Below are 14,799 nucleotides of genomic sequence, written 5' to 3'. Positions count from 1 at the left end.
GCTGGGATGATAAACAACATCAAGAAAGAAGATACAACACCTCGAGGGACAGCAGAGCCTCTCCCTGCTGCGTCCTCTTCCTCTGCCCGATAAGAAATTGCTTTCTTCTCAGTGTCACAAAAAGCACCTGCCCAAAGTGCTTCTCAATTATGCTCCCAGATCCCGGCCTGAGAGAAATAAGAACTACAACTGCACTCCTCTCCCCTCTCAGGCCCCTCCACCCCTTTTTCTTCTTCTTCTCTTACAGGATTAGGGACTTGAAAGGCGAAGCGCAGCCCAGCGTTGCAGCAGGAGGAGGGGAGGGGGGTGAGCGCTTCAGAAAGCTGCCACGGCAAAAAAAATCCCATTTCTCACTTCTTAATTCCAGTCAATTCCAGTCAAAGGGCTGATAGAGATCTGTTTGTGGTAATTTGCTGCAGTTTATCCACTCTTTTCACCTTCTATCGGCTCTCCACTGACAGGCTGGCTGACATGCTGTTACTCGAGTGAGGAAATTAAAATTTGATGCAATAATCCCAAATAAGAAGGATTTTATTAGGTAATGTATACACTTTAGATGAGGTATTCTTGCCTGATACATTGATAGGGGAGCACAGACATGCTGTGCACCACAGATAAAAAGAGAGAAGAGAGACGGGAGCAGTGGCTCCGTGGATTTAGGGCTGGGATGAGATGCCTTGAGCACATTTTGACCTGCTGAGTCACATGTCAGGGTAAAAATCACCCAAAAATGCGCCACAGCCTCTTGGTTTGACCTGCAAGCCTGCTTTTGGGTGGGAGCTGGCCAAGCCCAGACTCCCCACCCAAACTGGTGGTGATCATTTTGATAACCAAGACATTCACTCTACACCCGGCTCCACTCAGGGAGTAGGGTAGAGCTGATGAGAACATCTACACTGGGAGACAAAAAGGCACGTAATTAATGGCTGGTCTTGATGAACTTTGAAGTCTTTTCCAACCAAATGACTCTGTGTTAAACACCAGGCTTGCCAAAGCAAATCACACCCTTGTTTCAGCAGTGGAATTTCTCCCAGGAAAACTGGGAATCTGGGTCCAAACCAGAGGGTGACACCACTCAAAGCAGTCCCCACCTCCAGCAATCTTCCTCTTCACCATGCCTCTGGTGGCACCTATCCATCCCAGATACCTCAGTGCCTTTGGAGATGTTGCACGTGGCCAAGAGAAATTAAAATCTCTAAACCTGGTGGGAATTCCTTCCTCCTTTTCCTGTGTCACGTTGCACAGTGGCAATTTGCTGCTTCCCTGACTGCAAACAGTGAGTGTTCCAGGAATAACTGTGGTTCATGCTGGTGTATTGACACAAAGGGATCCTTCAGCCTTAATATATATGATTATTTGGAAGACATTCCCTTTCCTGGATACCAGATCACTCCATGGAGGTGATGCAGTCTATGATTTTTAATACTTACGGCACTTTCATTCCTCTAAATTCATTTAAAGCTTTTTTTTTCCTCCTAGTTAAGTGTGATCTAATTTGTGGGGTTTTATTTCCCTGCAGCTCACTCTGTCCATCCCAGAGATATTCCTTAATACCAACAAAACTTTTACTTTGTGAATAATTCATGAACGAGCTGGTTTTTCTGGCCACCTCTGGTAGTGTGCTGTGTCACCACGGGATTTGGGACAGTACAACTCAGCCCTATTGATCCAGCACTCTCCATGTCCACTTCTGCCCCAAAGTGAATAAAAAGGCATAAATTGAAGCACACTGGAGTTCTCTCTCCCTCTGAACAGAGCCACCAGGCATTTGGGATCCAGAGCACCATACAAGCTATGGGGTGCACACGTGGTGTGATTTTAAGGCGGGTTTTCCCTTCCACACACCAAAATGTTTCCCTGTGGACAAAGTGATGGGATGCACAGCTGTGGATGCTGTGGAGGAGGGCTGGTGCTTGGATTAAAGCCCTTGGTGGGTCTCCAAAATGGTCTCCATTCCCTGGGTGGATTGCAAGGGCTCTACTGCATTTCAGAGTGTACTTTTAATCCTGACTGGAAAGTACCAAAAATAAAAGAGACAAATTTCTCATTGAAAGTCCCAGATGAGATTCCCTCAAGAAACAGCTCCCGAAGCCCAAGCTGCCCTCCACGCTCCCTGACATCTGTGGGGGAAAATAAACAACCTCATCCCTGCTGTATTCAGGGGCTGGGAGACGTTTTTCCACAAACAGCGAGTTTGCTGACAAACCGAGTTTCAGAAGAACTAAAATGATTGGACCAATTTGGCAAAACCTGGGGGAAAAGACTCAAAGTGCTGAAATGGCTGATGATTCTGGCATTTTCAAAACTGCCTCATTTCAGGAACGTTTAGATTTTTCCTTCAAGTCCTCTATTGGAAATGGCATGCAGATAGACCGTGGGGAGGAGACGGGGCCACTGTCTGCTCCCAACAACAAAAAGCCTCCACAGAATTTAAGAAAAAACCCTCAAGAAAATAATTTATTTGGGGTCCAGGTTTCCTGAACCCCTGTGCTCAGGCTGACTGTTGTAAAAAGGGGCTGAATGTTTTGGATCTGGCTGGAATTGTGCTGTTTCAGAAGGAAACCCCAAGGAGCACTGCCCTTACCGGAGGCGAGTTCTCGTAGATGTTGGTGCTGTAGGGCAGGTTGATGAAGATGGGGTCCATGTCCTGCACGTCTGTGATGATGACTGCCAGGTTGGCCAGAGTAGACAGAGGCTTGTTTTTGTCTTGGTCCTTGAAAAAAAGAAGGGGCAAGGGAGGGGAGAGAAAGGATTTCGATCAGAAAAACAGAATTATTCAGCAGCATTAAGTCTCTCGTGGTTGTAGCTGGGACAGGATTTCTGAATAGTGCAGGTAATCATCTCTTTTTCAAGCTACCTGCTGGAATTATTGTCCACTGCACCACCCTCTAAGCTGAAATACAATATGCATTTCATTGCAGCATCAGCCCTTTCAAATGAAGCAAACACCAATTTAGTTTTCATCACATTTTGAGTGAAAATGCAGCAATGCTGTTCAACATCTACTTCAAAATGTAAATTCCTTCCTAATGCAGACACAGCCTAAAGTGCCTCAGCATGGTCAGACCCAGGGGTGGGTGCCAGCAGCCTCTCTCACACCCACAGTGCTGATGTTTTTACACAGCTGAAGAGGAGGCTCTGGGAGACCTCAGAGCCCCTTCCAGTCCCTGAAGGGGCTCCAAGAGAGCTGGAGACAGTCTTGGGACAAGGGATGGAGGGACAGGACAAGGGAAAATGGCTTTAAACAGAAAGAAGGCAGGGTTAGGTCATGTATTAGGAAGAAATTCCTGGCTGACAGGGTGCTGAGATTGCCCAGAGGGGCTGTGGCTGCCCCTGGATCCCTGGAAGCGTCCAAGGCCAGGCTGGATGGGGCTTGGAACATCCTGGGATAGTGGAAGGTTTCCTTTCCCATGGCAGAGGGTTGGACTAAATGGTCTTTAAATGCTCCTTCCCACCTGAACTATTCCATGATCAGCTCCCTTTCACTCCATCACATCCCACCAGGACAGAGGCCCATCACATCCCACCAGGCTCTTTTCCAAGCCTGACCCTCCTCCAGCAGCCAAGGCCACAGCAGCAGGCACTGCCACCAGCTTCTCCTGCTTTTCTTGCTGGAGCCTTGTCCCATGGGTGCTCAGAAGTGACCCCAAAGCCCCCAGCCCTTCGCTAAGGGCAGGAGCAAAGGGAGCGCACGGAGGGAAGGGAATCAGTGTCTCCTTACCCCCAATCAGGCACTGTGCTGGAAGGTGACCATCAGAGGCTGCCACACACTCCTCCAAAGCAGCTCTGAGCAGGGGCAAAGACTGATTGCCAGAAGATTAATGTTAATTTAAACTCTGTTCAACAACTCAGCTTGTACATTATCCTCTTAACCTGCAGGGCTCAGTGTCTGTGGCCTGGGTGGATGCTTATTCCGACTCTGCTGTTAGTGCCATCAGGTTCAAGTCCTTTGTTTCTTCAGATAATGTTCTTTCCCCTCCCCTTCACCTCTTAAATTTTGTTTCAGGCATCAGAGATAGCACTGAAAAAACAAGCATGCTTCCAGTCTCTCCTGCTGTCCTTTCCAGCCTCTTTCTGTGCTTGCTGCCTTCATCCCTGGGCTGGAACAACTTCTGCCCTGCACCCATGCTCCTCAGCAATCCCTGCTGCCACCCTGAACCCACCATCACCCTATTTCCCACTCTGGACCATGCAAACTTGGGATGAAACCCATGTTCATCAGGCAGACAAAAATCTGCATTTGCTCTTCCAGCTCCTGCTACAATGATGCAATCCTCACATTTCTTTCCCAGCACAGCTTTGCCCTGGATTTTCTCATCACTCTTCTTCTAGGAATCACTAGCACTGACCAAGGCAAGGGGATATTGCCACAGCTGCCACCCAGCCCAGTCCAGAGACAACATTTCAGTCCTTGGATTTCCCAAGCTGGAAAGCACTGGATGCCAGGAGTGTATTGAGCAAGGAACAGGTTGCCCAGAAAAGCAGCTTCCAGGGCTGCTTCCAGCAGCTTCCAGGGCTGCTTCATCCCTGGAGGTGTTCAAGGCCAGGCTAGACAGGGCTTGGAGCAACCTGGGATAGTGGAAGGGGTCCCTGCCTATAGCAGGGGGTTGGGTTGAACTGGGCTTTACAGCTCCTTCCAACTCAAACCATTGTGGGATTCCATGAAGTACCAGATGCGCCCCCATTTTATCTTTGCTGGGATACAGGGCCCGGCAGAGCTGGATGGGCCAAGCTGACCCCATTGCATCTCTAAGGAAATCAGAATCCTGGAAGAAAGTTACATTTCCATCAGGGACTGTGTCTGGCCCCACATTTTCCAACCTGCTAAATAGCTCAGTAACACAGCCCAGGAAAGTGTGTCAGTGACAGACACGGATAAAGAAGCAAAAACAGAGAGACCCTCTTTGCGCTGGAGTATTTAGATAAAATGAGCTATGTTTCAAAATAAGAAAACAAAAAACCAAACAAAAACAACCAAGTTTCTGGGGAAAATTCCACAGCAGGGCTTGGGCTGAAAGGCTGTGATGTTTGCCCTGCAGTGTATGAGTGTCCAGGCCCGCTGCTGTGAAGAGAGAAGCATAGCCCTCCGTGTCCTCCTGACATTTGTAGCTCTGCATCAAGACAATGATCTTGATTAAATCACATGCTTCAAGAGCTCTAGCCAGCTGCCTGGAGGGGGCAGAGAGGGTTTTCCCCCCCTCTCCTGAGCGTGGGGTTGGGCAGATGTATTGCAGGGCTGAATCTCACCTTCCTGTGTTGCGTGCGAGGTGGGGAAGGAGCCAGCACCCAGAGCTCCAGCCTGTGTGCTCCTTGACATTCTCCAGCTCTCTCCAGACTGAACACCAGGGATTGAACACCCACCCACATTTCCCGTCCCAAGGGTCCCCTCCCAGTGTGGTGGCATTGACTGTAATTAAGACCCTGGCTTCTCCTTTGCCCACCAAAATTTTAACTCTTGATGTCTGAACTTAATGCAGGTGAATCCGCTTGTAATAAACCACAGTGTGCAAGGAATGAGTCTGGAGGATATCAAAGATATTTTTCACTCAGAGGGTTGAGAGACACCGGCACAGCTTGCCCAGGGAAGTTGTGGATGTAGTTCCATCCCTGGAAGTGTTCCAGGCCTGGCTGGAAGGGGCTTGGGGCAACCTGGTTTAGCAGAAGGTGCCCCTGTCCGTGGCAGGGGGTTGGAATGGGATGGTCTTTAAGGTGCCTGACCCAAACCATTCTATGAATGGTCTGTGTGCCCTGTACTGACTTTTATCACCCAGGAGCTGCTTCCCTTCCTGCAGAAGCCCCTGACACATGAGAGATGCTGTTGGAGAGGTGCAGCCATTCTCCACAGCAACTTCAAACCACCCAGAGACTGCACTGCTGCAACACCTTGCTAAGCAGAAAACACTGGATGTGCCCAAAAGCAGATTTGCCAGAGCAGGGCAATAATATAAACCCCAGACAACACCTGCGGCATTCACATTCTCTGAAAAAATCCCTTTGCCCAGGATTCTTCTCCTGGGAAGCTGAGAAGCCTCAGAGAAAAGGAAAACAATTCTTATCTCATTTGCTTCTCCTGTGTTGTGCTCATGTGGAATGTGTTTGGAGATTGTTTCCCACATGTGATTGTTTCATTGGATTCTGCTGTGAGTTGTTTTGACTAATTGGCCAATCAGGGCCAAGCTGTGCCAGGACTCTGGAAAGAGTCACGAATTTTCATTATTATCTTTTTAGCATTCAGTAAGTATCCTTCCTGTATTCTTTAGTATAGTATAGTATTCTTTAATATAATACAGTATCATGAAATAATAAATTAGCCTTCTGAGAACATGGAGTCTGATTCATCATTCCTGCCTTTGTCAAGGCATTCCCAGCAAATACAATAAACCCCTCCAGGCCTGCAGCTGCCCGGGTCAGACTCACCGTGGCGTTCACCTGGAGCTGGTAGGCCTGAGTGACTTCATAATCCAGCTCCCGGATCACTGTCACGATGCCACGGCCGCTGTCGATGGCAAAGAAGCTGGAAGGGGGCTGGAAGGAGTAGAGCACACTGCCTCCTGCCCCCAGGTCTGGGTCCGTGGCGTTCACGATGAAAATTGGAGTGCCCACGGGGGTGTTCTGGAGATAAAAAATAAATATCAGTAACACTGTAATTTTTTTCCCTTTTTTTAAACCTATTTAAACCTACCCTAAACTAAACACCCCAAAAAACACCAGCAACTCACACCTATAACCCACCAAACCAAACCTAAACCATAACATTTCCAACACCAAAAAAACTAATGAAAAACGAAATAAACTAAACTACAACCCCGCAAAAAAACTTTCTCAGATTATCATCTCTTTTAAAACAGCTAAAAATTTTATTAGTTAATATTTTTAAAATGTTATTACTTAATAAACAATTTTTTCCACTTTTCTCCAAAAAAAAATTTTCTCCCAAAAAACCCCAAATTAAATCTACTTAAAAAAACCCCAATTAAATCTACTTTCCTAAAAAAAAACCCTTTAAAAATTCTCTCCAAAATTTACCCTAAACCAAAACATATACATCTAGTGGCATCCAACGTGGGGCTCAAACCCACAACCCTGGGATTAAGAGTCTCATGTTCTGCTGACTGAGCCAGCTGGGCAATTCCACAGCAGCAATTTCCTTTTCAGTAACACCGTAATGTGGCTCCGGGGTTTTCAGGGTCTCCCCCAAAAACAGCTGCCATGGGTGTCCCAGACAGCAAAGTCCAGTTAAGCAGGACCTGTCTGGGCCCCTCAGGCAGGCTCCAGAGCCACAGGTAATCTTAGCAAGCTCAGCTCTTAAGTGAGATCAGCTCTTTTGGGGCTCTAGAACCCCAAAAGCCATCCCTAACCTGACACTCAGACCCTGGGGAAATGACTTTTTTTTCCCCATGGAGAATGGGCTCCCTTTGCGGTCACTCGCAAACTTTGCTGGATTTCTCCAAAAGTGAAGCTGCCAGCAACAGGCTGGGGTACCACCCTGAAAATACCCCAGTGATTCTCAGCTCATTTGTGATTTCAGCTCTCTGCTTGCTAAGCGCCTTTGGCAGATGTAGGGAGAGAGAGGAGAAGCGCTGTGTGAGGTTCCACAGAGGTGTCTTTATTGGTATCTTCTGCAGAGGGTCTCAGCGACAGCTCTTCTGCCAAACTGGGCAGAAATAGGGGTTTTTATAGGGCACAGGAGTTTTGGGAGACAGTCCAACAGTAAGGGTCGAGGGAAAAGTGACCTATAGTCTTACAGAGAGATAACAAGGGTCCAAAGGGGAAAGAGAGGCTTCTTTTGGCCCAGTCATCATGAGTAGGTATTTCTTATCTTAGAAAACTGACCACCATGGAGGCCTAGCAGACCCTGTGCCTGCTACAACACTGTGCACCCTTTTCACATCAAACACACACCAGCAATTTCCTTTTCCCACCAGGAGTGATATCCAGAGACCCAGCAACTTCAGCCCTGTATTTCCAGGACATTTATAAGTTATATAGCTGTACTCTTTATTACAGTATTGCAGGGCCTATAATAGTTGTTACATACTTATAATAACAGTTATACAGCTCTGGTCAAGGTGGCACTCTATCACAGATCCTTATTTTCCCCAGACATCCCAACTTTCCAGAAAAATTGCTCTCTTTGCTGAAACTTGTTTTTTGCCCAAAGGCACTTTTATTTTCGACGCTGACTCCCTCACTGTTTTCACCACAAAGTATTAAATATAGGAGAGCTTTAAAAAAATAAGGGGAAAATTAAAAAAAAAAAGGCATTAAATGCAACACGGAACTTCACATAAAAGTCAGTTGTAGTTTCCACAGCAACTACAACCTGGCCCGATTAACGCAGGCATGAACAGTTCCATCGTCATAAATCTGGAACTAATCTACATGCATAAAATATGCAGCTGAGTGCACAAAATCAGCAATGGCAAGTGCAGTTTGGCACTTCTTATTGTTTAACTTCACAGCGGGGAGAACAATTATCCATTTTTGGTGGAACAGCTGCATGTTCCTATGCAAATCTTAAAATGCATATTCTTGTCTCTCCCTAAAGGCACGAGCACAGACTGCCAGCTACAAGGCTCTGCTGGGGCTCCAGGTACACATCACGACACCTTGGGCACATCCCCCTGCCTGTGACACCATCAAAAGGGTTGACAAGGAGCTAAACCTCAAAAGGGGACACAGCAAAGGTCACAAGTGAGACCTGGCAGTGGCTGGTTATGGCCAGCTGGGATAATAAGGATTATTCCTGAAAACCTCTTCCCAAGTCTCTGTGTTTTATTCTTAACTCCTTTCCTATTGAGTTATTCGCCCTCAGCTTACAGAGAAGTATCCTGAAGTGCTGAGAGGATGGAAAGGAGGCTTGAGGAGAGGCAGAGTTTAAAAGATGGGGCACTGCTTCCAAGAAAATCCTTGGCCAAAGCTGTGAAACAAACTGAGCTATTTTCAGGTTTTTTGGGAACCATAGGACTTGCAGTAAACCAGAGGTTGTCCCAGTCAACAATTCTACTAGAAAATATTGGAAAACAGGGCTCCACACTTGGGAATCTTATTTAACCAGTTTAATACTGGGTGCAAAGAACCAGAGAATCCAAATTTTCCCAGTTAAGGCTCAGGCCAGCAGAAATTTGACCTCAAGGCAGGTGGCAGGATTTGGTACAACAGAGCAGGGAGCCCAGGGCACACTCTGCTGCTCCCATTGATGAATCCAGGCTCAGGGCACTCATCCCACACATCCCTCATGCCCCTGCCCTTGTATCCAGGCACGTGGCATTGCAGGGACCCAAGCTCACCTTGGACTCCAGCAAAATTCCACTTGCCTTACATCAGTGTCACTTCTGCCAAGGTGTGAGAGGTTGCAGCTCCCACTTAGGTTTTCCATTTCCTTTCCTTTTTTTTCTCTCCTCTAAATCAAGCTGCTCTAGAAAGCCTCGCAGGGCACGGCCTGAGGATTATTTTTTAAAGCGCCTTCAAGTTTTTTGGTAATTAGCAGTCACAAAAGCATAAAAGATATAGCTGGAAGGGACCTCAAAAGAGAAACGTGGCCCCTGTGCTCCACCTAAATCATTCCCATGCTGAAAGCCTCCTAGCAATGGAGACACCACATCCTCCCCAGCCCATCTGTCCTGGAATTTTGCTGCCCTTTGCCTTACAGCTGCTCATTTGCTGGAACTTAACCCAGCCCTGCCCTGCTGCCGTGTAAACCCTTGACTTTGTGCCCCACACTCAGCACCTTCATCCTGGCTTGGGCCTTTAAACTGCTCAGGAACCAGGATTTTGTCAGCTGGAGGGTGTGCTGGGTGAAGAAGCCCTTCATGGGTGGCTGTGGTGGGTGTTTGCTTTCCAAGCATTCCTAAAGCACCTTCCAGACAAGAGCAGAGCATCTCCCCAGCCTCTCTTTTGGTTCCCCCAAGCCATCATCACCAGGAGCAGCTCCAGAGCATCCCAAAGTCCTTCTATTACTGCTTCCACCACCTCATTCCAGGGGCTCCAACAACTCATCTTCCTTCCCAGAGCCACCACCTGGGGTTCTCAGCACCTTCATCCTGGCTTGGGCCTTTAAACTGCTCAGGAACCAGGATTTTGTCAGCTGGGGGTGACAAAGAAGCCCTTCATGGGTGGCTGTGGTGGCTGTTTGCTTTCTGAGCATCTTCTCAGACAAGAGCAGAGCATCTCCCCAGCTTCTCTTTCAGGCTACTTGCTTCCCCCAGGCCATCACCACCAGGAGCAGCTTCAGAGCATCCCACAGCCCTTCTATTGCTTTTTCCACCACCTCATTCCACGTGTTCCAACAACTCATCTTCCTTCCCAGAGCCACCAGCTGGGGCACCAATGTCCCAACACACAGCACCACAAATTAACCACTCACAGGGAGAGGCACAGCAAGGGTTGCACTGAAGGGTCTGGGCTATATTGCCCTGGGAATAATAATATTCATAAGGATGAAGCTGGCCTTGATGAATATGTTTCCTCTCCTTTTGCAGTGCCCCTAGCCACTGCTTTTAACATGCAAATCCTCTCTGGTCACCCGTGATTACGGGGCTGCTCTGGGCTGCCTGGGAGAGAGGAGAGCTTGATTTCCCCTGCATTGTACTCCACACAATAGCCCCAAAGCAGGCTTTGAAGGGACTTCATCTCCTCGTCCTTGCAAAGGAGAAGCTGCCTGCAGGGGACACGGAGGTCACCAGCTTTGGCGCTGTCAGGTCCAGGCCCTGCAGGCACCACCGGGTGACTTCCATGCCTTTATCCTTGTTTTACAGCTTCTCCTTTCCTCAGCCAGGATAGCAGGGGCTGTACAAGCAAGGGGATGAGCTCTGGACAAAGATCTGGCCCTGGGAATCAGTCATGGACATCAACACCAAAGCATCTGAGGGGCTGAGAGGGACCCCAGGCTGGATCACAAGCAAAGCTCAGCCCCAGTGAATTCAGGAGGGGAGCAAAGGGCTTCCAGGCAATAGGGGGAGTGTTACAGGATGCAGAGAGGGAAATCACCGATTCTGCCCAAAATGCACAAGTCAGTGAGAGTATTTCACTACCAAACACATGCCCTTATTCCCAACAGCACATGGTGAGAGAATGCAGACCCATAAAGAGCGCTCTGGGTAATGCATCTTTTTTTCTACAGCTCAAGTTCAAGCGAAAAATAAATAATAAAATTCCCCCAAAGCAGCAAAACCAGCTGTAGGGTGCAGACATCCCATGTCAACAGTCCTGCAGGGAAAAAGGTCTCATCAATGCTCATGCCCAGGCAGGCAGCCAGGACTCAGAGGAATTTCAGGCCATCTGCATTAAAAAGCATAAAAAGTATGTTTTTAAAATCCTCTTGCCATTTCTGGGTCAAACGGGCTTGAGATATTCCTCAGCAGGAAGCTGGCATCTTTATTTCTCAGAAGCTGTGGCCCATCGTCTAAACAATGAAGCAAAACATCTGGATAAACAGAAGAGCCTGGGGCTTGTGTTTGATGGTAAATACCCAGCAGAGGACACCAGCCAGGGAGATGCCTTTGGAAAGCCCTGTGCTGGACCATGTTCCTGCTTTTTCAGCATTTATAGGGCTCTTCTGCATATCCTTCATGGCTTTTCTTCATTAACAAAGACTAATTGTGGTTATGCTTATCTCACCAACAGGCAAAAATAACAAAATCTATAATTTTTTTTTTTTGTCCAGGCAGACAGCAGCGTACAGGTGCTGGTGGCAAACAGGTGAGCTTTCTACATGAGTGGCCAAATTCTGTCATTTTTTAAAGTTTTCAGCTCTCTGCAGCAGCCTGCAATGGAGGCTCCATTCACTACAGAAAAAAAGAACTGGTGACAAAACTGTGTCATGTCATTAAATCTTTGTTACGACGCCAGCAGATGTGAGATTAAAAATAAACATGCAGACAGATGCAGCCTGTGTGGGGGGAGGAGGAGGAGGGCAAATGGGAGTGGGACTTGCTCCTGACCTGTCTCCAGCACTCCTTCACCTGGCAGCTCAGCAGGAGCAGCTCCAGCACCCAGGACCCCCCAGAGCAGCTCCAGGAATTAAAGGGCTCTGGGCTGCTAAGTGGTGATGCCCTTTGTGCCTTCCTTATTTTGCAATAAATAAGAAAAGTTAAAAAAAAAAGTATTGGAAGAAGTTTGGGGGGGGGTCCTCCAATAAGAAATACTGAGCAGTAATGCAAGAGCTCTTTAATCATAACTGCTCTGTTCCAGTGGATCCCCAGCAGCAAGGACAGGTCTGTGTTAAATGAGGAACTAAACCCTAAAATCCCTGTTCAAACATGGAAGGATGCTGCTGCACATGGGGGAGGCAGGCAGAGACCAAGACCTTGCCTCTTTCTGAGCAGTGCAGAGGTGAGAAACCACAAACAATCACAGGATCACAGAATGAGTCTGACCACAGCGTTCTGCTCCCACCTTCCTGCTCTGGCAGGGACATCCCAGAGCACTTGGCACAGGATTGTGTCCAGAGGGCTCTGGGATATCCCCAGACAGGGACACTCCACACCCTCTCTGTTCCAGGGCTCAGTGACTGCCCAGGGCAGTTTTTCCCCTGGTTCAGGGGGATCTTCCTGCACATCAGTTTTTGCCTGGTGCCTCTTGTCCCGTTGCTGGGCCCTACAGCAATGCTGTGATGACCCTAGTGAGGGGAGAGAATGATAGCATGGATAGCAGAAGGCTAATTAATTACTTTATTATACTATATTACTCTATACATCTAAAACTGAACCTGCCAAGCACTCAACACTGCACACACTGCACAGAATCTCATGACTGTCACCCAACAGTCCCAACACACACACACACACACTTGGCCCTGACATGCCAAGGAAACAAAACACCATGACTTTGACTACACAATTTCCACATTGTATTCTACTTTTGCACAAACACAGGCACAGCAAGTGATGAGAATTGTGTTTTCTTTCTCTGAGGTTCAGAGAATGTGAAACCCAGAAATATTCTTGGGAAGAATTGTGCCTTGCTTTTCTCTGTGAAGAGAAATGTGGGGCTACAGGGCCCCTCAGCTCTGCCATCCTCCCAGGAAGTTGTGTTTCCACCCCAAAGCTGCCCAAGCACAGCCCATCAGAACAAACAGCTGCCCTGGGCTGTCACCTCCCGTGTGACCCCAGCAGGAGTTACCAGACACAGATGTGCCCTGGTGACCCCCACAGCTGGGACACCACAGCCTTATGCAACAGCCTCTGCAGAAGGGCAATTAAGGCTGAAGAACAGGTTACCAAAAAGGGACTTTTTAAAATATTTACTCTGGCCTCACCTGTAGTCTTTAATATCTTATTATGAACTCTATTATAATATGCATTATATTGTTACCCATATTATAATATGCATTAGTAATAAAATTTTGGGTGGATGCTGCTCCAGCCAATACAGAGTAGATGACAATCCAGAGGAGACGCCCCCTCTGGGGTCACAATGTGAGCAACCTGGGATAGTGGAGAGTGTCCCTTCCCATAGCAGGGGGTTGGAACTAGGTGGCCTTTAAGGTCCCTCCAACCCCAGACCATTCCATGATATGTCCAACCAGGCAGGTTCCATGGCCACAGCTGAACATGAAGGACACCTGGAAAAAGTCAAGGCACCACCTCCTCTTGTCCGCCACAAATTGTTCCTCTCCAGTTGTGCCAGGGGAGGTTTAGATTGAATAGCAGGAATGTTTTTTCATTGGAAAGGTGGTGTGGTTTGACACTGCCCAAACACACACTCACCTTCCCCTGCCACAGCTGGGCAGATGAGAGAAAAATTTAAACAAAGGGTTCATGAGTTAAGGACTGGGAGAAAACACTGCAGGGGTAAAACAGGCTCAACTTAGAAGTAGAAAGTGAGCTTATTATTATGCAAATCGGAGGAGGATAATGAGAAGTAAAGTAAGTCCTTAGAAAACACTGTTTCTTTCCCCAACCCCTCCCTCCTTCCCACTGACAGCACAGGGAGTCAGGGTAAGGGGGTTTGGGTCTGTTCTTCTTCCAAAAACCAGGCTCTGCAAGCCCAACACAAAAGGTTTGTCCAGCACTGGCCCAGGCTGCCCAAGGAGGTGGTGGAGTCACTGCCCCTGGAGGGATTTAAAGATGTGTGGCTGTGGCACCTGGGGACATGGCTGTGGAGCCTGGCAGTGCTGGGTTAGTGCCTCAAGTTGGTGATCTTAGAGCTCCTTTCCAACTCAAGTGATTCTTGTGAAAAGGCTCTCCTTTCCCACAGAACTAATGAAACAAAAATTGTTTACAGAAAATCCAGCTTCCATCCTCTTTCCTGAGGCCCATGGCACCTGCTCCCACAGCATTAAGTCCCTCTGGGGCAGAGTTGCACAGTGCCTTGGAGAGTTTCCCACCACAGCAAAACCATTTCATGGGCCACCAACACCCCAGACGTGCTTGGATCCATCAGTCTTGTCCAACTGGCCTGACACCAGGAGCCCCATGGGCAAAGGGCTGAGAGGAGGAATATGGAGAGCTGACTTTTTTACAGCACAGTCAGAGTGGGAGAGAGGCAAAGGTGGGAGATGAAGCAGAGGAGATCTGGGAGTTCATTCTCCAGACACTCCCTTCCATGCATCCACTTTTCCAACACCCAGAGAGAGCAGCTGTGTGGCTTTGAGCTGCTGACTGGGCTTAAACCACTACAACCTTCTGACAAGAATGCTGGGCACCAGAAATGCCTATTTTGGTATATTTGGGGCTCATCCCACCACACCAGCTGCCCCTCTCCAGTGGCTGGCCATGTAGTTTAGGAAAGACATTGAGAGGCTGGAGCGCGTCCAGAGGAGGCAACGAGGCTGGAGAGGGGCTGGGAACACAAACC

At 48.1% G+C, this 14,799-nt stretch overlaps 1 protein-coding gene across 1 annotated transcript in view; it reads right to left on the bottom strand.

Moving 5' to 3' along the window:
- The window catches only part of CDH23 (cadherin related 23), a 202,492-nt gene that overhangs the window by 115,476 nt on the left and 72,217 nt on the right, over positions 1-14,799 (bottom strand). Inside the window, 2 exon segments of the mRNA XM_030951192.1 lie at positions 2,585-2,713; positions 6,418-6,612. Of these exon segments, the coding sequence (XP_030807052.1) occupies positions 2,585-2,713; positions 6,418-6,612 (324 nt within the window).

Source organism: Camarhynchus parvulus, chromosome 6 (assembly GCF_901933205.1).
Source record: "Camarhynchus parvulus chromosome 6, STF_HiC, whole genome shotgun sequence".
Lineage (NCBI taxonomy): Eukaryota > Metazoa > Chordata > Aves > Passeriformes > Thraupidae > Camarhynchus > Camarhynchus parvulus.
The sequence above is the reverse complement of the archived record's forward strand: the minus strand, read 5'-3'. Positions and strand labels throughout refer to the sequence as shown.